Source organism: Adiantum capillus-veneris, chromosome 9 (genome assembly GCF_014529385.1).
Source record: "Adiantum capillus-veneris isolate H3 chromosome 9, ASM1452938v2, whole genome shotgun sequence".
NCBI lineage: Eukaryota > Viridiplantae > Streptophyta > Polypodiopsida > Polypodiales > Pteridaceae > Adiantum > Adiantum capillus-veneris.
Window position 1 is genome coordinate 31,750,688 of NC_140939.1, and position 26,696 is coordinate 31,777,383.

Sequence of the window (26,696 nt, forward strand, 5' to 3'; positions counted from 1 at the left end):
TCAAGAGCTGGGCCATTGCAAGAACTCTAATCCTTTGGAAAGTGCATTCCCCGTCTCAATCCACTTGGTGTGCTGGCTCGGCTCACGTGGCCTGCTTGGGTCCTGTTGTCAATCCTTCATAGGTGACCAGCCCGCCGTCCGCTTCCCTACCCCACATAGTCTCAAGCTCCCCCACGACTCATGCCAAGGGCATCCCGCTATCAAACCTTGTGGCATCACGCCGCACTGCACGGTACATGGAGTGGGACTAACATGTCTGGGCGGGGGCTCTCTGCTCGTTGGCCCTTTGAACGAATCTCTAGCCTTATACCAGTGCAGTATAGGATGGAGCTAGCTAGCGTGGAGTACCTCACTCGGCCAAAATTGGCATAGTTGAATAGCATCGAATGCTGTCTCCCAAGCAGCCTATGCAAAACCCCATGCTTAGGCTGCAGGCATGGACGGGGTCAATGTGACCTGTGTGGCATCTTTCTAAGTAGGATGAGTGATAGGGGCAGCATGGGACGTATATGTAGCGGCAGCAAGCTCTAATATCAGTACTCAACCTAGACCATGATGGATACACAGATTTGTCATCCATAAGGCTTAAGCACATCATTTCAATTGTAGAAAGAGTAAATTTTATGATGTACGAAATCACTGCTGCACCCGCACCCGGTGATCTCTAAGAGAGCATATATTAAGTTTGAGTTCTGTGTGATTGCCTTAGGTTGTGCTTGTGACTTCATCCTAGTCTCACCCTTAGAAATTTCCAGGGACTTCGCTCATTAAGCACACTAGAGGCTCATTATATTCAGTGTCATTGCAATTCTATCACCACACCTATTCAATTGCAAATTCTAACATTTTGGAAAAATGTGTCCCATTTCTTTTTTGCATTCTTCAACGTGTATGATAATCACCCTGTGCTGATTTTCAGAATTAGGCTGGTTGTGTGTCATTTAATAAGCAAATGGAACCACTTGTTGTAGGTTCATACCAACCAAAAAGCAAAGGATTGCCTCCTTCCAATGGGGCTCATGTCAGAAAATGTTGCCTCTGCTTATGGAGTTTCCCGTGAAGAGCAAGATGCCAGTGCTGTGAGATAAATTGGTTTCTCTCATTTATTCCTCTGACATAATATATCAACATACTTAACTTAATAACTTGCAGGTTCTGTCACATAAAAGAGCGTCCTCAGCCTTGTCAAGTGGGAGATTTGACGCTGAAATTGTACCTGTGAGGACTAAGGTTAATATGGATGATGTCTTAACTTGAACATTATTTGGAAGAAGCAAAAGATTTGATAATAGACAAAGCTATGAAAATGCTTCCAACTCACATGTTGTCTGATTTTTTCATAAGTTGATAGACGCAAGAACTGGGAAAGAAGAAGAAATTACTGTGCTCACAGATGATGGAATTCGTCCGAATGCAAACATGTCAGATCTACGCAAATTAAAGCCTGTATTCAAGGTGGAGGGCTCAACTACAGCAGGTATCTTGCAATTGTGATGTGTGTGCATTCATCTGTATGTGTTTGTTTGTTGCCAAATCAGTAGGGAAACGTAAAATGAGTGCTCTTTCCTTAGAACTTTCTTCCCCATCTCCATGCACTCGTGTGTGTGGCTTCAGAAATGCCCATGCGTTTCAAGAGTTCTTCTTCCACATTTCCAATGTCCTTAAGGCTTGTGACACGCACGTGAAGGGCTCTAGTCTTCCTCTTCTGTTCTTCCTCAATGGTCATATTGATAATGGTGGCTGTTGGTGTAGCTTCAACCATCTTAGTTTTTCCCTTCTTTGAAACCTCAATCCTCTCTTTAGTTTCAACAACCTTCTCTTGCATTTTGGTGAGGACATCCGCCCAAGAAGTGGTTGTTCCAAACTTCTGCTCTTTCTCTTCTCGGAGAGTTTTCACTTGTTCTTTGATCTTCTCAAGCTTCTTAATCATTGAGGGCTGAACTTATCTCTTCTTTTTCCAGGAATACCTTTACTCTTAGAAGCTGCCTTCTTCAATCAATGTATCTTTTGCAGTTATGTGTTTTTCCATATTTGATTTCCACGACTCACTAGCAGCAAAAGCCTCATCTAACCTTTTTTGCATCACAGCTTCCATTAACGTGCACCTCTACCCTCACAATAGCTTGCATCTCCCCTTTCACTGCCATGTACATCTCATTGTGCTTACAGAGCATCTTGTTGTCCAGCTCTTTCCTCATATATGCATACATAGCATTTCTATAATTCTCCGTAGTTGCATACATCTCTTTTTCAATGTCTCCCCTCATAAGGTTCAACTCCGTCTTAATCATCACGTGTATCTTCTCAAATATTAGGTCATCCTTTACCCAGGATAGTCTCCTTGCTCTACGAGAACCGAGCGACAATGTGTTGTTTTGGCTTTTCCACCCAAATGTGACCTTTGCTTGGGGCGGGGTTTTGATATGCATTTGGATCTCCCGTATTGTGTGGTCGGTCCATCATTTGGTTGAGAGAGAGAGAGAGAGAGAGAGAGAGAGAGAGAGAGAGAGAGAGAGATGCCTCCCTGCTAAAAGTGTTGCGCCGCAGCTTCCTCCATCACGAGCTGCTTCCTAGTGTCTAAGCTGTCTCAATTTTTCCGCTACACAACATCTAGTTCAATTAATTATTAGAAGTTGACGTGACTGCAATACGGATGGGTCCTAAAAGTGTTGGGCCGCAGCTTCCTCTGTCACGAGCTGCTTCCTAGTGTCTAAGCTGCGTCAATTTTTTCGCTACACAACATCTAAGTCAATTAATTATTAGAAGTTGACGTGGCTGCAATACAAATGTGTCATCATCGCTCGTAGCTTCGGTGGCCCGCAAATTCACTGCCCAGCAACACCCATCTTGTGGCGAGTTTCGCCTCTGCTATGAGAGAGAGATGATGATGTATTTATGTCCTCGGGGGGCCAAAATGACCCATGGGACCCAAAATCTCATATATGAGACTCCCCCCTTCCCATGTGAAGGAGGGGGCGTGTCATGATTCTGTGGTGATCTTGTTTGTGAGTGTGGTGTGATGTTCTAGCACTTTGGCAAGATAGATGCCTAGTGCTATTGGAGAGGGATGTGTTCTTGAGAGAAGCTCCTCAAATGTAGTACATCCTTGAATAAGTTGAGGAAAGTCGACCCGAATGTGCGCATATGTTGGACATTCAAGGGTTACATGTGCCTCATTTTCCAATGAATTCAAGTTGCATTGAGTGCATCTCCTCACGTTTGCATCAATATTCAGCCATCCTCCCGTTTCACTTTTGAGCATGTGTCATCTTGTCCGCATCAAGGTGATGGCGTGTCTCGCACGGTAGGACATGGGTGTCCTGATATGTATTTGGGTTTCCCCGGTTTTTTGTTCTTCCCAGTATCGTGTGTTTATGTGCTTGCAATAGTATTCAAACTTGGACCTGTGCATTGCATTCTTCCATTTGCTATGAAGGGCCTCAAGTAATTGTAGTTCAAAATTCAGCTCGTGCTCATGCTCGGTACCTTCCTCTACATTCATGTCCACATATCTCCCACATTCCATTTAGAGAACCATTTCCTGATGTCCTCAACAAGGCTAGAGGTGAGAAACTTGCTTTTGTGGTTTTTTTGCGGCTTACATCCTACCTCCCATGCTATGTGAGGCAAATGGTTATTAGGCATCAACTTCACCTTCAAGAGATATCTATGCATTCTTTGCAAAGCAAGCATTTCCAATGGTCTTTGTCTAGTCTCCAATAGCATCACTGAGTATGGTGTTGTGGTTTTTATCCCCATATGTTTACATAAGAACTGTTTTTGAATTTTCTCAATGTCATTCCATGTGCTGGCCGGAATACTTGGTCCTCATACCTCTACCCCATACAATAGCGTTTGGACCACACACATTGAAAGCCATGGACTTTATTTCCCACCTTCTAGTGACGCTTTGTTTGCACATGTTTTCAAACTCGTAATACTTTGCTTGTCCTGCCTCAATTCTTGTTTTTGCACATTGCCCTCATCTATGATTCGAAGGTATAATGATGCCCAAGTATTTAAAGCTGTCAACTGCTTGAATCTCTTGCCCATCATACATAAGGGCGGGCTGATCCTTTGATTTGTGTGTACAAGTCGCCATACATTTTGTTTTTGTGACATTCACTGAGAGTCCTGTAGCTTCACAGAAAGCATGTACCGCATCCAAAAGTTTTTGCAAAAGAGATATGCTATGCACTAAAAGAACCACATCATCAACATAACTGAGGAGTAGCAAAGTAATGAGGCCTATGTTCGGTGCATCTTCATTATCTTGCGTCGTTTGGCATATAAAGCCTCAAGCTCATCTATGCATAGCCCAAATAATGTTGGGGACAAAGGACACCCTTGTTTGACGCCTATTGTGCTAGAGAACTCTTTGGAGAAGCCTGTTTGCATTTTCAGTTTACATCGAACCGCATGGTATAGGCGTGCCACTGCAACCCTCAAATGCATGGAAACCCCAATGGTCTCCATGCGGGACCATAACCCATGACGGGATACCGTATCAAACTCTTTCTTAAAGTCCACAAAACAACAGTACATAGTTTCCCCTTTGAGTCGCACCTCTTCCATCATAATCCGGATTGTAATCAAGTGGTCTATGGTACTATGTTTTGCTCTAAAACCTGCTTGACCGATAGCCCTCTTTCCACTGTTTTCAGCCCATGTGCTAATATCTTTTTCTATCAGACTCCCAAAAAGTTTTGCCATGCAAGAGCCCACCATGATGGTGCGGTAGTTCGTGAGTAGGTTACGGTCTCCTCCTTTACACAAAGCTTTGACCCAATTCTCTTGCCAATCTTCAGGCATACCTTGGTGAATAGCTTGATTCATCATGCAGTGTATCCATTTCTTAGCTTCATTACCCGACCATTTCAACATTTCGGAGTTGAAGTGCAAAATGTCAGAAGCTTTGCTTTCCCAGTGGCTAGTTTTTTCAAACCTCTCAAAGCCACTGCAAAAGTTATAGGTTCCTTAGTGTCAACCTAAATTTCAGAATTCATCATTATTTGAGCATCGGTGGGAGCATTGAGTGTTTGTGCATATACATACATTTCGTCCATGCTGAAATTTCCCAGTATATCCTCCTTTTTTCCTTTCATGTTGTGCCATGCTTTCTTGGGTTCTTTCTTAAATCGAATCACCTCTTGCTCCTCCTTCAAAAGTTCATGCATCCTTCTCTTTTTCCTTTTCAGCATCCTGTATTCCTTGGCTGCATTTTCCAACTCCTTCGTGGACTTATTGAAGCACTTTAGCTTGCGTTTGGCTGCTTTACACACTTCATCAAACCATGGGTTATGAGGGAGACCCTTCACTTGTTGTTGGTCTCTTTTAGATCGCCCCATAGCGACCTCTGCTGCCTCTTCTATTGCTTGACGAAAGGTAGCCCAATTTTCTGAAATGTTCTAGGATATGCATTGTCTACTCAATAGGCTGTCCAGAAAAGTGGCATAATTAAATTTCTTTGTAACTTGCATTCGATATGCCCAACTTGTCGCCTTTTGGAGGCATTGTGTAGGCATGTGTGGGAGGTCTAGACATACATGAATTAGAGTATGGTCCGAGTTCGGTAACCGAGCACCAATTTTAAAGTGTCCAATTAAATCCAATGCATTGTGGCTAACTAACACATAATCATTAGTGCTTCTTCCATGGTTTGATGTATAGCATGTGTATGTTCCGGAGCTTGCAAATTTCTTGGTGCCATTCATGACTACAAGTTGCATAGAATTCATCATAGATATCAAAGCCGAACCTTGTTCATTCATGAGGTGATCGCATGAGCATCTATCCCACATTGCATCTAATACGAGATTGCCATCTTTGTCTGCGGGATGGATTGAGTAGTCAACCAATTGAACCTGTATGTTGGCTATGTGAGCATTAAGATCCCCGAGTATCATCACTGCCCCCTTTGGTGTGTAGGTTGCAATATCTGCATATAAGTCGGCAAAAGGGTCATTCTTGGAGAGATTATGTAAATCATAGAACGGGGATTCCCGATGTGGGGTGTAGTATCCCGCAATGAACATCGATCTCCCAGATGTACATATCTCAATCCATATGTATCGTTTGTGTTCATCTATCTTGCATATCTTAACCCGATTTTGCATTTCCTCCTTGTACATTATAGCAACACCCCCTTGCCCACGCATCTTGGTACCAGGCCACCAAACCGAGTGTGTAATATATCCTTGAATACTTGGCAGTCTACATGTGTCTTGTTCCATGTTTCAAGTAGAAAAAGTATGTCTACTTGAGGTAGAACCTCTGTCAATCCTTCCCCTTTGTGCCAAGGGAAACGTCGGCAATTCCAACTTGTGACGTGTATGTTCGTGGTCCCATGGGTTTCCCCCTGTCATGCTTCTGGTGATGTTGCCCCTGTGGGGGTGGTGTTCTTTTTCATTCGTTCTTCATATGCCTGTCTTCTTTCTTTTTGTTTCGCGGGTGTCCTATCTTCACTGATGTAAATTGGGCTGTCCCTTAGATAAATGCGAGCATTTTCGAGTATGATGGCTCTTTTACGTGCATCCAACATTGTGCATACAATTGCGCGATTGTTCTCAGGTCTTTGCTTATCCACACGATGTGCCCCATACACCACCACATCATGCATGCCAAATGTGTTTGCAAGGAGGTCCGTGACCTCCGCATTCAACATGAGTACTTTCTCATTGTCAGATTCGGGTATGCCTCGGATCACAATATTCATACTGTGTTTCTCTCGCTCATTATACTCTGTGTCATCTACATTTGCATACGTCTCATGTGTCTGCGTCATGGCATTTGGAGTACTTCTTACTACATGTGCCCAGGAGGTCATATTTCCTGTTGCATTATCACTCATGTGTGCAAGCTTCTCATCGTGTGTAGCTAGAGTGTCCTACACATTGGAGACCTATTTGCTTAATGCATCTTGCAGGGCCTGGATTTTCTCATCTTGATGTGATGAGAGCCTGGATTTTCTCATCTTGATGTGATGAGAGAGAGAGAGAGAGAGAGAGAGAGAGAGAGAGAGAGAGAGAGAAGTTAAATGAAATGAAATGTTATATTAACGTCTTCAAAAGGCCAAAATGGCCTATGAGACCAAAAAGTTACAATTGGTGAATCTGATACCATGTCTGAGTACGGAAATTACAAAGGTACAAAGAACTAACACTAAGACGCTAAGGAGAAAGGAAATGGGGGGGGGGTGGGTTTGTGGGTTCAGATGAAATTTCTCATTGGTCGCTGTCGGATCTCATCGACCTCCTCCATGGTCAGTACTCTGGTAGGGCGTCTTGCACGTCGAGCTAGAGTGATTTGTATCTTTTGTTGCAGCCTTCGTCTGTAGTGGGAGACCCCCCGAGGTCGTGGACGTCTGGATCTGCCAAGTTCCGTGGCTCGATCAAGTAGTGTACCTCTAGTATGAGTAGGCTCTGAGATTTGTTGTAATGACTGCTCCGTTGGCTCTCCTGTGGCTGGTGTAAAGAAATCTGTGATTCGTCTCTGAGACTGTCTTTCCTCTGATGTTCTCAGCAAGCTCTCCCTAAGTTTGCGCAACTCTAGCAGGAACAATCCGAGACACCTCTGATCCTTGCATCTCATGACTCTAGAAAAAGGTCCAAACCCTTCTCTGAACAGGCAGTGGAAGCGGCCGCGTATCTCATAGTATGCCGGGCAGTGACGTGTAGTGCAGCTCTATCTCTGACTCTAAGTTGCATAGGTGACATATCCTAGCTCCTGCCGGCACCCCTCGAAATTGGCCAGTCTCGATTTGGAGCTGATGTGAGGATGTGCGTATCTGTCCAAGAGCGCATCTTATCCCATGAGATAAGAGAGAGAGAGAGAGAGAGAGAGAGAGAGAGAGAGAGAGAGAGAGAGAGAGAGAGAGGGAGGGAGGGAGGAACCTTGCTATGACGCGAACCCTAAGCTTCCCCTTGAAACCCTACTCTGCATGCATAACCCTAGTGCTAGCGGCAAAACCCTAACCCTAACCATCTAGCACCGCCTCTTCTGACCTCGTAGTCCTGACCCGCCTCGCGCAGCCTTGCTACGCCATCGCCCCAGTCAACGCACTGCCGTGAACCGCCTGCGTGTTGCCTTCACTCTGCCTCCCGTGCCTTCCCTCGCCTCGTGTCGCCTCTCCCAGCCCTCCCCCTACCTTGTTTTGCCCGCCTTTGGTCGGCCCTGTCAAGCCTTGCCCATGTCGTAGCCCCCTGCCCTGGCCACCCAACTCACTTCGCTGCACCTCTCCCTTGCCCTAGCCCGCCACTCCCCACCCTTGCCCATCCACTCCCATACCTTGCCCGCCTTTCCCCTACCCTCCCCTGTCCTATCCCGCCACCTCTCTGCTTTCTCCGATTAGCCGGGACCTGTCCTACCTTCATTCACAGTGGTCTGAGAGGCGAGGTAAGGAAGGTTAAGGTTTTGGCCTTAGGTATATCTCCCTCTCGAGTGTTATGGCACCTTCAATGGTAATTTTTGAAGATCTTCAACGTAAAATTGGTGACCGGAGTAATATCCTCTCTCGAAGAGGGGCCGTCGGCCGCTTAGTGGGTTGCTCCTACCCCTAAGTCAACATCCGAGAGTGGCTCTCGTGCAATCTAGCTGGTTTGGATGAGGGCAACGTGGAGGACAGCATCTTGCTAGGCAGAGGTACTTTCATTGCTATTTTCTCTTTAAAGAAAATTGCCTCTCAAGTCATCAGCTGCACTCCTTTCGGCTTTGGATTGGTGTTTTTGCACCCGTGATATGAGGATTTCCCACATTTCTTGTATATGGACCTATGATCGACTTTTACGTAATGCAAAGGGTCAAAGCCCCACTTTCTTGGAGAGAGAGAGAGAGAGAGAGAGAGAGAGAGAGAGAGAGAGAGAGAGAGAGAGAGAGAGAGAGAGAGAGAGAGAGAGAGAGAAATGAAATGAAATGAAATGTTATATTAACGTCTTCAAAAGGCCAAAATGACCTATGAGACCAATCAGTTACAAAATAGTGAATCTAATACCATGTGTGGGTACAAAAGAACTAGAAAAGAACTAGAAGTGGAACAAAATACTACTACTACTACTACAATCTAAAACTACGTGGGTGTAGCAGCTGATACAATAGGTACCCGGTAAACTGGATGTAACAGTGTGTGAAACAAAGATGGAAGAAATGGTGAGGATCCATCCTCATCTGCACTCTGGATGTCGAGAGAGTATGGCTCGAATCTTCTGTTGTAGTCTCCGTGAGAGAGAGAGAGAGAGAGAGAGAGAGAGAGAGAGAGAGAGAGAGAGAGAGAGAGAGAGAGAGAGAGAGAGAGAGAGAGAGAGAGAGAGAAATGAAATGATATATTAACGTCTTCAAAAGGCCAAAATGACCTATGAGACCATCAGATACAAAGTGGTGAGTCTAATACAATGTCTGAAGTACAAGTACAAAAAGTACTGAAAGTAAAAATGAAAACTGAAAATGAAGTGTGAAATGTGAAAATGTAGAATAGGCCCTCAATGACAATCTGGGTGTCGTGCTAGAATGCCCTTGATCCTCTGCTGGAGTCTCCGCCGATGGAATGTGCTCTTGTGTCTCGGTCATGGTCGTCTCGATCTCCCGAGCTCAGTCGCCCTGTCAATGAGGGTGCCTCTGGTATGAATGCGTGTACCACCCTGTGCTGGTGGTTGGTCTCCTGGCTCCCTCGATCCAAAGAAGTCTGTGATCTGTCTCTGTGACTGTCGTACTCCATGTCTTCTCAAAAGGCCAAAGAAAACTGGCCTGTGAGACAGATCCATGTACAAGAATGTGAATATCCTCTGGATATCTGGAATGTGCAAAATGACCGGGTAATAATAGTATCTGGTCTACAAAGTGTAGTGTGGTAAGTGACCAGGTAATAACAAAGCATTCGGTGTGTAGATGTGGGGGTGACCGGGTAATAACAGAACATCCGGTGTACATAGAGAGAGGCATGTATGTGTGTAGTGAGAGTGAGGGGAGGAGGGAGGGGGGTGGTGTGGTACATCAGCTCCATCCAGTAGTGATGGCAGGGTGTAGTATCTGGTACATCCGTGAGCCTGATGTGAGGACTCTGGCTATGCCCACCATGTCTTGTGTCTGCTCTCCCCTCCTCTAAATATATGATGTATGTCGATCTCTAATGGCCTGGACCTCTTGTCTGTGTCTTTGAGAGGCCCTGGAGCGATATCCTGGTAGGCGTGGTCGCCGCCTAGCTCTGGCCTCCTCAGCTCGTATCAAAGTCATCCCCTGATGTGTGGATGGCTGTGGCTGCATGGGTACTCTAGCCTGGAAGTAGTCTGTAAGGTGTGTCTGCCTGTCCGATCCTCCACCTTCCCCCGTTTGAAGGGCTCTATCTCTATGCTAGTGCATCTCCACCAAGAGTCTCCCAAGTAGTCTCTGATCTAATGATGTCATCACTGTCTGTAATGAGACCTCTGGCCTGTCAAATAGAGTGGGGTACCGTGATCTGATCTCTGCATAGTGAGGGCATCTGCATAAGAAGTGGCTCTCACACTCTACCTCCTGCCTGCATAATCTGCATATCCTGGCCTCGCGTGGGACCCGTGCTGCTCTGCCGCTCTCAATCTCAAGCTGGTGGGATGATACTCTGAACTGTCCGATGGCTACCCTCATGCCATGTGGTAGATATATATCCATGTAGTGGGGCCTCTGTATGAACCTGTCCTCTGTGAGCATAAGGAAATGATCTCTGTAATATGCCATCTTTGTGGCCAATGGCCGCGAAGGTGTGAGCCAAGTCTGCTCTACATACCTCTGTATGAGCTCATATCTAACAACTGTGCTCCTCTCAGTGTGTGAGAGGGCCTGGCGTGGTGCATTTGGATCATAGTGTGAGGGAGGCAATCTGTCCATAGAGTAGCCGTATGTTTGAAGCCATCTAGTCACACTCGCGTACCATGATCTCTCATCCCCAGAGTCTGCTAGCCCGCGGGAAGCCTCAAGAGCAAGGCGAGGTAGTCTATCTACCCTCATGTCTCGCAGCCTGTAGAGGTATCCCACTATCTGAAATAGCGCCTCCACTACCATGGGTGGGACACCGAACTCTGCTCTCACAATATCATGTGGGCTGATGGTTTACTCCGGATCATCCGGGCAAGCAGCAATATTTGTGGCCTCTCGAGTCTGCTCCAAGCCTGCTCTGATAATCCTGGGGTCCACACTGGGGCAGCGTATAGAAGAGTTGGTGTCACCAAAGTGTCAATAGCCAGCTCTTCATTCGGGGCTCCTGGAAATGTGTCTGATGGCATCCCCTCTCAAGTATGGCTAGAGCTGCATACGCTCGTGTGGTGCGATCTCGGGCTGCCTGTGCCATAGAGAAGCGGCTAGTCCTGGCTGTGAAGGTGATGCCCAAGTATACATATGACTCTACTACCTCAATCTGGCTGCCCTCAAAAGGAAAAACTAATCTCCTCCGAACAATGCCTGATGTGTGGAATATCAAAACCTTGGTCTTGCCAAGGTTCACTGTCACTCCTCTCTGTGTACAAAATAAGTCTAGAGCCTGTATGTGGAGCTGGAGATCCTCCTGTGACTCTGCGAGTAAAATAATGTCATCAACATATAGCATAATGTGTACCTCAGTGCTTGATAGGTCGGCGCGTGCTCCTCCTCTCTATCGGAGAGAGAGAGAGAGAGAGAGAGAGAGAGAGAGAGAGAGTACCGTCCTGTTGAGACCAAAGTTGGGCTGTAGGACAGATCAAAATACATCCTTGGTTCAATCCACTTTGGGTATCATTTAGAGAAAAGTGCATGTGGAAGAAGCTAACTTCAAAGCTCTCGTGACTCATGAGAGTTACATGTTACAATGGTAGAATCATTATGTGCATAATGTGATTAGAGGTGTATAAGTATCAAGTTCATGTCTTGAGAGGGAAGGTGGACCTTTGAAATATCTGATAATAGCTTTTCCTCCTCTATAGACCGCCCACTTTCCTTGCTTCTGTCACAAAGTGATGACGGTGGCTATCCGTTCTGTTGAAACTCTAACCCTAAAAATCTGAAACCCTAATTCTGCTGAAACCCTAACCCTAAAAATCAGAAACCCTAATTCTGCCCTAACCCTAACCCTAATCCTGAATTTTGCTGACGTGGCAGTTGACACGTGGCAGCTGTACGGATCTCCGTGATCTGCGGCGTGAATTGCGCTGGCAGCTTTTTGACAGTTTTTAAGCCATGCTTTTTTCCACGCAATTGTTGAGAGAGAAAGAGGGAACCTCTGTGCTTTATTTGACTAAGCAAGAGAGAGAGAAAGAGAAACTGCTTTATTTTTGCAAAGCTTTTGAGCTTTTGATTTTCAGCTTTTGGAGCTCTGCTTTTGGCATCCCTTGTACTCTTTAAATAAGTGGGTAGGCCACTCACAACTCAGAGCATCTGGACGCAGAGTCTGAGTGTGAGCGCTTGCCCGCACTCTTGTACTTTGAACGCAGATTAATACAAAAAGAAATACCGAAAGGGGTGCCAGTCTTTGGGGCCAATATCTCTAGGCAAGGAACTCCGCCGGGCCAGTGCAAATCATTTGTGAACTGTGAATTGTTTTGAAGTGGTTATTTGATGCTGTTGCGGTAGATTCTTGACTTGGAGTGTCCAAGTCTGTTACAGTGGTATGAGAGCACGGCCATTTCTCTTCTACGGGAAATCCGATCCCAATTTTTTTTTCCGTGGCACGTATGGCTTCAGGCAAAGGTCAGTCAGCTCCCTCTGCATCCGGAGATGCAGGAAGGGATCACAATGAAGATTCTGGGAAGGAGTATGGCCCGCCTCGGCCTACTCAGGCAGAGCGTCGAGAGATGGAGCGTCGTCAATTGATCGGCGATGCAACAAAGATGATGCTCAATTTTGTGAAGGACCCAAAATTTACAAAATATATGAGCGAGACTTCTTTCCAGGAAGTGCATGCGCAGTGGCAGAAAACCACAACACCACCCCCAAAACCCGCTCTCAAGAAACCTTCTGCTCACAAGAAATATACAGAGAAGGAATTAGAAGAGGTGGTTGATACACGAATTGCTCAACTTTTTGACGCGCAGAACAAAGCTAAAAAGCACGGGAAAAAGCAGAAGAAAGATACTGACTTCCCGGGCTATCGTCAGTCGACATTTGAAAAGGCAAAGAAACAGAAGAAGCGTGTTCGATTTGAAGAAGTACCCAGTTCTTCTTCTTCTTCTTCCTCTTTTGACAATTCTTCTAGCGAATCTGACTCGAGCGAAGAAGACCCAAAAGGCAAAAAGCGAAGCAAGAAACAATGCTTCGGAAAGGGCAAGAAAAAGGCAAAGAAGTCTAAATCTCGCCCTGTGAAAGCCAACCAGTATGACTTTCTCAAAGACAAAAGCAAGAAAGTCCGAGAGTTTAAGGAAGGTGGACAGTCAATTAAATTTGACACGTTTTCGGGATATAGAGATGCTTCGAAGGCTTTGTCTTTTGTACAACAGTTTGACATCGCTTGTGCGGGAGGACGTTACTCTGAGCACTCTAAGCTTTGGAGAGCTGCCTCTTACTTTAAGGGGAATGCTCGAACTTGGTGGTCCACGCCTCTATTAAGCAAAACTGCGCCAGTTAAATGGCTGAAATTCAAGAGGCTTTTTATTTCTTCTTGGTTGACTCGAGAGTATGAACGTGATATACGAACTGCTTGGAACCATCTACGGATGACCAAGAAAGATACAGTGGACGCTTATTACAAGAGATTCTGGAGCTCTTTTCTACCCGTCTCTTCATTTAAGAAGATCTCGTTCAAGGAACAGATTGAGCGGTTTACCTTGGGTCTACCTACAGATGTCCAAGATCACTGCTTGGAACAGAAATCAGCTTCTATTTAGGAGTTGTTGAGTCATGCAAAATGGGGCTTTGCCATCTACTCTGGCAGTCTAACCTACCCCACATATGAGATCATGACACAAAGAGTCGAACAGACTTCGAAAAAAATGAAAGTAGAAAGAGAAAGAGCAATCTAGAATAGAAAGATAAGGATGCACGACCCCAGCTTACTCCTCAAGAGAGGGCTCTCTACATAAAGGAGGTGAAGTGCTTTGAATGCAGGGAAACCGGACATATCTTCGCGAAGTGCCCTAACAAGGCACCGAATGAACAGGATGAAGAAAGGCCAGAAAGTTCCAAAGCAACTGAAAGACGTGGCAGAGAAGGCAGATAAAAAGCAGAACTCGTATCACATTGCATAGGGCCTGAACCGAATCAAATGAATGAAAGTACAAACTTTGCCGCTTTTGGACAAAGTGAAAGATCTGGAAGCTCTTTTGAAGGAACCTAGGCCAACTTCTTTTCACTTGGAATTGGCGGCACGATTTGGAATTACGCCCGATTAGGATGAGACCACAGGCAGAGGTAGTTCGAGTGGCACCCAGACGGGATGTTGCCATTACACCGAGCATTGGCAAACTTCGTTTGCAATGAGAGGGGTGTTTAGGGCACGAGGAGTTTTACATATTTGCCTTGGAAGGTTGTGACATTCTACTCGAAATCCCTTGGTACCACAACAACAACGCCGTGGTTGATTACCGGGCCAAGAAAGCGACTTTGACAAATGAAGGGCTCAGAGATTGTACTTGATGAACTTCAGTTTCTTTACTCATTTTTTTTGGGAGAGAACTGAATGATGGATAAAGGTCGAATATGTTTTGACCTGAACAAGAGAATGCCAAGATTTTCTCCACACTCATGCCGATTGCTTTTCAGAGGGCCTGCCAGGCGAGTTACCATCCGCTCGTCCTACTATTGAGCTGATACTTGGAAGCACACCACCGAACCGGCCACCTTACCATGTGAGACGAGCCCAAAACCAAGAGATTATGAACCAAGTGAAAGACCTCTTGGAAAAGGATCTTGTCCAGCCTAGTACTTCACCGTATTGTTTTCCAGTGTTGTTGGTTTTGAAGAAAGACCGATGTTGGAGAATGTGCATTGATTATAGAGCTCTCAACAACATCACCATCAAGAACGGATTTCCGATTCCTAGGATCGATGATATACTCGACAGATTACAGGGATTCTTGTGTTTTAGCAGGATTGATTTGAAGAGTGGATATCATCATATCCGAATCGCACCGGATGATGGACAAGATTTTTCGAGAGTACAGGCTATTTGTTGGCACTTTCTTTGACGATATCATTGTTTTCTCCAAGAATGAGGTAGAACATAGAGATCATTTGCTTCAGGTCTTTCAGGCATTACGAGATCACAAGTTAGTGATTAATGCAAAGAAAAGTGAATTTTTCCTACCAGAGATACACTTTTTGGGATAGCAGCAGGAGTGCAAATGGATCCGGCCAAGATAGAGACTATCCGTGATTGGCCCGATTTGAAGAATGTCCATGAAGTTAGAAGCTTCTTGGGATTGTGTTCGTACTACAGGCGATTCATTAGAAAGTTTGTAGAGGTTGCTTCCCCTTTGCATGTCTTGACACAGAAAGGAGTCCCTTTCTCGTGGGGACCCACAGAGGTGACTTCCTTTTAGACATTGAAAGAGAAATTGACTACGGGACCAGTTTTGACTTTGCCGGACTTGCAGAAGTCATTTGAAGTATATTGTGATGCTTGTGGTCGTAGTCTGGGTGCGGTCTTAATGCAAGAAGGCCATTTCATTGCTTACGAGAGCCGATTGTTATCAAGGCCGGAAATGATAGCACAGATTATGAGAAAGAGCTTTTGACGGCTATCCATGCTCTTATTCAGTGGCGACATTATCTATCCAGAGCCGATTTTACGGTATTCATAGATGATGGGAGTTGACGCTACTTCTTGTGAAACCGGCCTATTCAATCCAAAAAGGGCGGTAGACTTTACTTTAAACCTTGATTTAGCTTTCACCCATTATTAGTCGTCTATTTTACCTGTACTTTCAAGACACAACAAAGGGGAGAGGGATACAGGCTGCTAGATTGCACCTGTATGAGTAGACGGACACCAGATTGGCTCCTAACTTAGGCGCCCCTTTCGGTATTTCTTTATTGTTCAATAGAGGGAATAAACGCTGTGGTTCCCTACAAGCTGCCCCGCACAAACTCGGCTGAATTTCCACTGTTCCAGCCCGATTTCGGCAGCATAACTGTACTAGAACCCTTCACGGTCAGTATTCCCACGCATTAAATGACTTTCCCGACGCATACGGGCACTTTGCAAAACCTGGCGAGAATCTGCAGCACGCTGAATTCTCTGTTTTCAGCCCTGAAAATGCGCTAGATCACCTGTACAGCGGTCCCCTTGCGTCCCCGAACCTCCTGGGGGTATTAGGGTCCGTTTAGGGCCAAAACCCTAAACCTGCAAAAATACACAGCAGGCTGTAATTTACTGTTTCGGGCTCCGTTTCGCGTGCCGGTCGCATCCTTAGCAAGTCCTCGAGCTCCCGCACCTGTAGGGCTACTTGCCCTTTGAATCGGACGAGATTTCTGGCGTGAAACCTCTCCGAATTCACCTGTACCTGCGGGGGGATTAGCCGCTAGCTAATCCAGTACCTGTGCAAGAGGCTCTTGCCTCGGCAATCGCGCATGAACCCACACAACTGTACATTGGTCAAATGAAGAGCCCACTAGAGGGGCATAACATACTGCCAAAGGGGAGAGAGAGGGCAGTGCGTAGCGTGCAGGGCATCACTCCTGGCACCGCACTGTGCATAAGAGGGAAAGCAAGCACTCCATAGCTCTTAACCTGTGACAAAACTGAAAATAAGGCTCTCCCCTCTTCAAATTCAGCGCCACTTCTTGTTGCATGAGGCAAGTGCACCAGAATGTGCCACTTGGCACATTTACAAGCATTTTTCCGTTTCGGGGTTGCCGCCTAAAAATATCCCAACCGGTTGCCCAGTTGACTTCACGGCAGAGTAAGAAAATGTTCCCTTTGTCATTCCGGAGGTAATGACGCCAACACATTTTCAGGTCCCAAAATAGCAGTTCCCTAAATTTTAGGAGATACTGCCATTGTATCTTTCTAGGTCATCCGACCCTCTTTGTACACTGCGGCCACACCCAGAACTGAAATGTAGCCTCTGTTGCAAAGGATTCCACTTTGGCTAGTCAATGACCCCACTTGGCTAACCATAGTCCTTGTCCAACCTTAGTGCTCTCTTGCCCTCAGGCCTGGACTCCCTCTGGACAGTTCCACACTAGCTATGCAATGCAGGGCAGTTAGATTTCCCGAGGGGTGTTTCCAAAAAGTGAAAGTAAATAGATAATAAGAAAGAAATCAACAAAAAGGATAGATAGTAGTCACACGCTGGTGACATACCCCCCTCTTGAAATCTCAAACGTCCTCGTTTGCATCTATGTCGTACATGCTTACTGTCAACACTGATGTATTCAACACTTGTCGACACATATACGACACATACATGCTCATTGTCAACCCTGGTGTATTCAACACCTCGTCGACTCATGTATTGCCTGCGTGTGAACCCTGTCCCAATGACATAGTGGTAGCTGCGCACTGTGCCATTGCTTTGTGTCACTAACTTTCCAATGACAAAATGGTAGCTGCACATTTTGCCACTGTCTTATAGTACACGTTGGATCCCGTAACACTTTCGAGCATACCCAAACCGATAGTTTAAGAATGCAGTTACACATGTACTCTTCAATAGAAGCAATTACTGTATCCTTGACAAACTGACAAGAAATACTCACTTCTATAGCACTAACCAACTTTTGGACATTCCATAAGAGCAATTGCCAAACTGACAATCTGTACAGCTCTAACATTCATGTAACAGGTATTTTATTTGAGCTCACTTTAAATACCATGTACATCATTTGTTTCAGAAGCCATTGTCACACTGACAATCCATTTAGCTTTGAAACTCAAGGGGTCAAGGTAGGTTGCAAACCGAAGGCTTCAAGGTAAAGTGATAACACAGTTGGTGACTCTGCAAGTTCACCTTCTTCCATCCACTTAGCATCCATTGGTGGATAGTTTCTGAACTTTACCAAGTAACGCCTAGCAACCTTGCCTTTCACTTTCCTTTCTTTGTGTGCCAAAATCTGTTCAGGGACCAAGATCTCGTCAAGTTCCTCGATTTCCGGCTGATCTTCAGCTGGCATATCTTCTGGCACATCACCCACATAGGGTCTGAGAAGACTCACATGAAACGCATTGTGAATCTTCCAACTGTCAGGCAATTTCAGCCTATATGCAACATCACTGATTATGTCGCACATTTGAAAAGGCCCATAGTAACGCATGCTGAGCTTTGGAAACAGTCTTTCCTTGCCCTTCATCTTCTTTAACCTTGCCTTTTCAAAGCGTAAAAGCACCCAATCACCAAGTGAATATACCACTTCACGACGGTGACAATCAGCTGCTTTCTTTTGCTTTGCTTGAGTCCTTTCTAAGGCCACTTTGACCTTCTTGTACATTTCATCCATGTCCTGAACATACTTATCTGCTTCAAATATCTTGTCCTTTGTATGCAGTATGGGAGGAACTTTCTTGCCACCTTCAACTATCTCAAAGGGTGCCTTGCCAGTTGATGAATGCACTGTATTATTGTATGCATACTCCACCAATGGCAAATACTGCTCCCACTTTCCTTTATGCTCTGACACATAGCACTTCAACAGATCTAGGACAGTAGAATTTGGCTCTTCTGATTGCCCATCTGTTTGAGGATGAAATGACGAAGAGAATTTGAGCGTTGTGCCCATATTCTCAAACAAACCTCTCCAGAAGAAACTTGTCATGCGTGGATCACGGTCGCTAACAATCGACTGTGGCATGCCATGATACTTGAAAATATTGCTCATAAACAAGCGTGCCATCTGATCTGGCTTTATCTTCTTCCTGACAGGAATAAAATGAGCCTGTTTGCTGAATCTGCAAATAATGGTCCAAATACCATTGTTTCCTATCTGCGTTCTCGGAAGATCAAAGATAAAATCCATAGCAATACTTTCCCATGGTTTATCTGGAATAGGTAGTGGTTGCAATAGCCCTGGTGCCTTTTGCCTGTCAAACTTGACCTTTTGGCATATTAGGCATTCTCGCACAAAGGCATCCACATCTCTTCTCAATGTAGGCCAGTAGAAGAATGTCTCAACCGCTTTAACTGTAGCATCGATACCACGATGCCCTGCATACGGTGGGACATGACTCTCTTCCATAACTTTGCGTCGCAATGGCTTTGTGACACACAATCTGCCATGCATCATCATGAACCCATCTTTAAGAAGATAGTGTTCATGACGTTGTCCATCCATTAGCTGCTCGAAGACCCTTGCAAAATCTTCATCATTTGCATACTGTTCTCTAATATCATCAAGTTCATGATGATAAGGAATTGACACAGCTGAAATTTGTGGCTTCCTTGACAAGGCATCAGCCACAACGTTCTTCTTGCCTTCCACATGCACAATCTGAAAATGGAACATGGACAAGATATTTGCCCATCGCATATGCTTCTCAGATAACTTTGTCTGTGTCAAGAAGTATCACAAGGTCTGATGGTCCGTTTGGACAACAAAGTCTGCACCTAGCAGGTAGTGTTTCCAACTTAAGAGCGCATGAATCACAGCCAGTAACTCTTTCTCATAGACCTGCATGGTCATCTCTGGCCCTTGCAAAATTCTGCTCTCATAGGCTACTACCCTGCCATCTTGCATTAGCACTGCACCAATGCTACTACCGCAGGCGTCACACTGGACCACAAATGACTTCCTAAGATCTGGCAACACAATGACTGGATCTGAAGTCAGTTTTTCCTTTAAGAGATTAAAAGCTGAAATCTCTTTTTGTGTCCATCTAAAGGTGACTGCTTTCTTTTGAAGAGCATGTAAAGGTGAAGCAATCTCAGCGAAATTTCGGATAAACCTTCTGTAATAGGAGCATAGTCCCAAAAAGCTTCGGACATCATGCACCGTCTTCAAATTTGGCCATGACTTGATCGCTTCAACTTTTGCAGGATCCATTCTGACACCATCCTTTGAGACAATGTGTCCCAGAAAGTGAATCTCTTCCAGGAAAAAACTCACTTTTCTTTGCATTGATGAGCAACCTATGACTGCGTAGCTCTTTGAACACAATGGCCAAGTGATGCCTATGCTCCTCTTCATTCTTTGAGTAGACTATCATGTCATCAAAGAATGTACCAACAAACTGCTGGTGTGGACTGAAAATTCTGTCCATCATCCTATTGAACGTAGCAGGAGCATTTGTGAGACCAAAGGGCATCACTAAAAATTCGTAAAGGCCAAACGTCGTTCTAAAAGCAGTCTTGTGCATATCCTCTGATCTAATGCGGATCTGATGGTACCCACTCTTTAGATCTATCCTGCTAAACATAGCTGCTCCTTCTAATTTGTCCACAATATCATCAATTCTAGGTATAGGGAACCTATTCTTGATGGTATTCTTGTTCAGTGCACGGTAGTCAATGCACATACGCCATGAGCCATCCTTTTTCTGCACCAACAACACTGGAGAACAGAATGGAGATGAACTGGGCTGAATCAGCCCCTTTTCTAACAGCTCCTGTACTTGGCCCATTATCTCTTTCTGTTGAGCCGCACTAACCCTGTACGGAGGCTTATTTGGTGGGCTACTGCCTGGCACCAAATCTATCGCATGGTCCTCGGGTCTCTCTGGCGGTAATTGAGACGGTAATGAATCGGAAAAGCACTCACTATACTGTTGTAAAAACATTGACCTTTCTTTATCTAGCACAGATAAATTTGATTCATCACAATTTGACACTTCACGTGCAAAAACCAAGTACGCAGAAAGATGCTTTTTCATTACAGAAGTAATAGCAGAAGCTGATACAGTAGGAATAGACTCCCCTTTAAGCTTTACATCCAGAATGTGAGTCTTTCCCCTGCTCTGTACAGTGATCTTTTTGTTGTAGGCATCCATGATTCCCTGTACACGAAACAACCAAGGAATACCTAACAACACATCACATCCGTCCAGTGGCATGATGTAAAATTCTTCAGCATCTACATAGGACTGGATATGTAGATGCAACTTTCCAATGATGGGTGTCACAGCCTCTGTATGGCCAGGACATGCCAAACCTGCCTCTGTTGTATACCCCATCTCTTCAGGTTTGATTCCCAACTTTGAAGCCAATTCTGGGGAAATGAAGTTGGCTTTGGCACCTGGATCAAAGAAGATAAGCACTGTTTGATCCCTGACCTTTCCCCATGCTCTGCAAAGCTCACTTGCATCTGAATTTGGCTTATCGCCCACCATATCTGGCACTAGACCAGCCATGGGCTTCTTTCCTTTCCTGTCTTCCTTGTCATCAGAATCAGCTGGCCTTTTCTTTGTAGGACAATTGTAAGCAATGTGGCCAGGCTGCTCACATATAAAGCATTTGTTCTCTGTCCTCAGGACCTTCTTTTGCTCTTCTGACTTGCGAGGAAAACGTCTTTTCCATTTCTTTGCTGGTCCTTTTTCTGATTCAGCCGTAGCTTTGTCTTTCCCTGCGTTGGCTGACTCCTGAGTCCCTTTAGGAGCCTCATTGGGAACGTGCTTCTTGGCTGAATTTTTCTTGCCTGATCTTGCCTTGACGCCAGTGTTAAATTCACAATCTTCTCCCTTGAGCAAACCATTGCCAGTGTTTGCTACCTCGATGAGCTGCGTCAAAGTAGTGACTTTTGTCTTCGTGCAGTACTTTCTCAATCCTTTGGGTAGGCCACAACAGTATTTTTCAATCTGTTCTGTCAATGGCACAAACCTATAGGAAGTTACTGGAAGTAGAGCTTTCCAAAACTTCCAATTGTAATCATCCAGATTTCTGCAAGTGGCAGCATTAAGCTGGTGCCATTCTGTCATGACATCTGCTTCGAAATCATCAGATAACCATGCTGCTGCAAAAATCTGCTTGAAGTAAATCCATGTGGACGGAGCTTGCCCTTGAAGCAATAAAGTTGTCCACCATTGTCCCGCATTCCCTGTCAAGAAAGTGGTTGCCTTGCGGACCTTTGAAGCCTCTGTAAAGTTTCCCCCTGCATAGGCCTTGTCAAACTGCTGGAGGAATGAAAGAGCCTTCTTCCTGTCATCAAACCCTGTAAAGGTCGTGAATGACACACCTTTGCCACCTTCTTTGTACGGAGTTGGCCTCTCCAGCGGCGTTAAATTGTCATATGGAAGTGACTGAAACATGGGAACACTATTAGGGTTCATCTGTGTTCCTTGGCCGCTATTAACTTGACTTGGAAACGCCATATTTGGCTGCTGATTTGTAATTCCAGCCATACCAAAATTTGCTTGTGGCATCCCAAATTGGCCCTGAGTGCTCTGAAACCCTGGTAGCATGCCCGTGACACCATACATGGGGTTAGGCATCATCGTTTGAGCACCCCCGAACACTGTTCCTGGTGTATAAAACTGATTTCCAGGTGCATGACCAGCCATGCTTTGGAATACCGATCCACCTCCAAAATAGCCAGGGTGTACTGAAGGTGGTGGGAAGACCTGTTGCATAGCCTGTAGGTTGCTTCCCTGCCCATTAGAACCAGTTATAGGCTGTTGAAAGGTGGCGGGCTGAACTGGTACAGCCTGAAAGACTGGTATCTCAGCCACCTGTTCTTGCACCTTAGGCATAGGTTGTGGAGACTGCATGTTCTCCGTCAAGTGTACAGGTATTTCCATTGACTGTGCAGTATGAATCACCTGTGCTCGAGCCTTAACAGGCTTTTGAATATGATCCAGTGACCCAACTTGTTGAGACGGAACAAGAGGTTGCAGAAAGGCTAAAAACCTCGGATTCTGCATTACTTGTGTGAACATAGCGACAGCAGTAGCCAACTGGGTCCTGAATATATCGTCATCAGTCTGTGGTGGTCTTGAGGACTCACCCACTTCATGTGTCTGTTGACCCTGTGAAGAGGAAACCTCTTCAGTCACATCATCTGGTCTGTCAGCCATAATTGCAATTCCTTGTGTCTGGTCTATGATCCCCTGTGTCTTCAAGCCCAAAACTGCCCAAGGCTCACTTCTATGGGAAAAAGTGATTTAATCCCGTCGATGGAACCATGAAGCCAGCCTGTTCAATCCAAAAAGGGCGGTAGACTTTACTTTAAACCTTGATTTAGCTTTCACCCATTATTAGTCGTCTATTTTACCTGTACTTTCAAGACACAACAAAGGGGAGAGGGATACAGGCTGCTAGATTGCACCTGTATGAGTAGACGGACACCAGATTGGCCCCTAACTTAGGCGCCCCTTTCGGTATTTCTTTATTGTTCAATAGAGGGAATAAACGTTGTGGTTCCCTACAAGCTGCCCCGCACAAACTCGTCTGAATTTCCACTGTTCCAGCCCGATTTCGGCAGCATAACTGTACTAGAACCCTTCACGGTCAGTATTCCCACGCATTAAATGACTTTCCCGACGCATACGGGCACTTTGCAAAACCTGGCGAGAATCTGCAGCACGCTGAATTCTCTGTTTTCAGCCCTGAAAATGCGCTAGATCACCTGTACAGCGGTCCCCTTGCGTCCCCGAACCTCCTGGGGGTATTAGGGTCCGTTTAGGGCCAAAACCCTAAACCTGCAAAAATACACAGCAGGCTGTAATTTACTGTTTCGGGCTCCGTTTCGCGTGCCGGTCGCATCCTTAGCAAGTCCTCGAGCTCCCGCACCTGTAGGGCTACTTGCCCTTTGAATCGGACGAGATTTCTGGCGTGAAACCTCTCCGAATTCACCTGTACCTGCGGGGGGATTAGCCGCTAGCTAATCCAGTACCTGTGCAAGAGGCTCTTGCCTCGGCAATCGCGCATGAACCCACACAACTGTACATTGGTCAAATGAAGAGCCCACTAGAGGGGCATAACATACTGCCAAAGGGGAGAGAGAGGGCAGTGCGTAGCGTGCAGGGCATCACTCCTGGCACCGCACTGTGCATAAGAGGGAAAGCAAGCACTCCATAGCTCTTAACCTGTGACAAAACTGAAAATAAGGCTCTTCCCTCTTCAAATTCAGCGCCACTTCTTGTTGCATGAGGCAAGTGCACCAGAATGTGCCACTTGGCACATTTACAAGCATTTTCCCGTTTCGGGGTTGCCGCCTAAAAATATCCCAACCGGTTGCCCAGTTGACTTCACGGCAGAGTAAGAAAATGTTCCCTTTGTCATTCCGGAGGTAATGACGCCAACACATTTTCAGGTCCCAAAATAGCAGTTCCCTAAATTTTAGGAGATACTGCCATTGTATCTTTCTAGGTCATCCGACCCTCTTTGTACACTGTGGCCACACCCAGAACTGAAATGTAGCCTCTGTTGCAAAGGATTCCACTTTGGCTAGTCAATGACCCCACTTGGCTAACCATAGTCCTTGTCCAACCTTAGTGCTCTCTTGCCCTCAGGCCTGGACTCCCTCTGGACAGTTCCACACTAGCTATGCAATGCAGGGCAGTTAGATTTCCCGAGGGGTGTTTCCAAAAAGTGAAAGTAAATAGATAATAAGAAAGAAATCAACAAAAAGGATAGATAGTAGTCACACGCTGGTGACATCTTGTCACGGAAGCAGCTATTGGAAAAAGCAGATGCGGTGGGCAAACATCTTGTCACAGTATTATCCATGTGCAAGGATAGAAGAAATTGGTGGCAAATACTTTGTTCCGCAAGCCGTTGGTTCTGGCTATTTCCATGATACATCATAGGAACTTCGAGGATATGGTCGGTCAGTACGCGACAGAACAGATTTTGCAGATGTATTCTGTTGAATACAGAAAGGGGAGATAGTAGCGGACTATTCCATTCGGCATGGCTACTTGATGAAGAAAACGATGTTGTGCGTTACACAACCGTTGAGGGAAAAGGTTCTAACCGAATGCCACTGTCCGCCTTATACGGGTCACCGCGGCATTGCTACCACCTTGAAAGGGGTAGAGAAATACTTCTTTTGGCTGAGACTCTAGAAGGATGTGGACGAGTTTGTGCGCAGTTGCTTGGTATGCTAGAAGGTCAAGTTTGACAGGCATAAAGCACAGGGATTGTTACAGCCTTTACCCATACCCACCCACCCCTGGGAAAGTATTGCAATGGATTTCATCTCCCGAGAACATAGCGTGGGCTCGATTGTTAATTGCCGAGGTCTTCAGATTACATGGCATGCCTGAGACGATTGTCTCCGACAGGACCCCAGGTTCACGAGTTTGTTTTGGATGGCTATTTGGGAGAACATAGGCACGCGGTTGCAGTTCTCGTTCCACCCGCAGACTGACGGGCAATCAGACATTGCTAATTCAATGGTACTGGATTTGTTGAAGTCTTCTTTGTTGGATTAGAAGACTACTTTTTACCTCTGGTGAAATATGCCTACAGAAACACGATTAACTCTTTGATGGGGAAGGTGCCATTTGAGATTTTTGAATTTGCTACAACAGTTGTACCCTTTCTTAGTGCGAAAGATAAGACTTTTCTTTGAAGCCGACCAATCCACGAGGGACTTGATCCGGAAGGCTTAACAGAAATTTTAGGAAAGATAGAAAAAGGCAGCAGATCGCCATTGTCACGATTTGAAATTGAAGGAGAAGAATTGGGTGCTCTTACATTATGGGAAGGCATGACTGAGAAAGAAAACAAAGGAGCGGCTTCTTTGTAAGCTTAGCATGACATAGTGTGGACCTTTCCAGGTTTTCCGAAAAGATAAATGATATCTCCTTTGGACTGAAGCTGCCAGAATACTTGGAGGATTCACAATGTTTTTTTATGTGAGTCTTAAAGCCTTTTGAAGGCGATGTGCCCTCTGATGGGAAGCCAGAGGTGCAATCTGAATTGGACGAAAACGAGCAGATACTCGTTCCAGAACAGAAATTGGCACAGAAAGAAAGAAAGAAGGTAAAGCGAACTGACAGTTCTTGGTTAAATTCAAGATCTACTTTGCATTGGATGCGAAGCGAATGGAGGAGGAAGACCTAGCAGATATTCCTCGGGAATGTGAATCTTTACCTTGAAGCTTTTTGGTTTAGCATAGTCTATTTCTAATGGAACCCAAAATTCAGCTTGGCCGGAGATCTGGTGCAGTGGGTTTGCACAAGAGGGGAGTTACTCCGCTCCTTTGTCAACAGATGCCTCGATTTTTGAATACTAGAGTCACTGATTTCTTTTTGAGCTTCAGGGATACTGAGAGCTGACACTATTCTGCTCGATGACTTTATGAAATGGAATTCTGGAAAATATGAAACTGACTTGTTCTTGACTTGTTAAACTGCAGGAACTGATAGACGAAATGACTGCAGCATTTTGGTCTAATTGATCTCGAATAGACATGGTTGCAATAGGGGTTAGTCAATCGGACATCTATGAGGTCCCGATTGGATCTAGATGCGATTGCTAGCTACATTGCCGATAAATCATGGTCTAAGATCCGAATGAATGTTGAATGTCATGTGATGTCCTGTGATATCGAGTGATGTCCTGTGATGTTACTGTCGATTGGTACATGTGCTAGATGTGTGTTCCTAGTACGTAGGTACTAACAGTCAGTGTCTGCTAAGACGGTTTATGGCCTCTGTCTGTTTTGCAGGTGTAATTGAGGGCGATTACAATGCTTTCAAGAGGGGGGTATGTCACAAAGTGATGACGTGGCTACTCGTTCTGCTGAAACCCTAACCCTAAAAATCTGAAACTCTAATTCTGTTGAAACCCTAATCCTAAAAATCAGAAACCTTAATTCTGCCCTAATTCTAATCCTAATCCTGAATGAATTTTGCTGACGTGGCAATTGACACGTGGCAGCTGTACGGATCT

The 26,696-nt window shown here is 45.4% G+C and overlaps 1 protein-coding gene across 1 annotated transcript in view; it reads left to right on the forward strand.

Moving 5' to 3' along the window:
- The window catches only part of LOC147450298 (3-ketoacyl-CoA thiolase 1, peroxisomal-like), a 160,953-nt gene that overhangs the window by 37,140 nt on the left and 97,117 nt on the right, over nucleotides 1-26,696 (forward strand). The window contains exons 7-9 of the mRNA XM_086519569.1: nucleotides 972-1,079; nucleotides 1,153-1,230; nucleotides 1,345-1,477. Of these exons, the coding sequence (XP_086375695.1) occupies nucleotides 972-1,079; nucleotides 1,153-1,230; nucleotides 1,345-1,477 (319 nt within the window). The remainder of the gene's footprint in view (nucleotides 1-971; nucleotides 1,080-1,152; nucleotides 1,231-1,344; nucleotides 1,478-26,696) is intronic.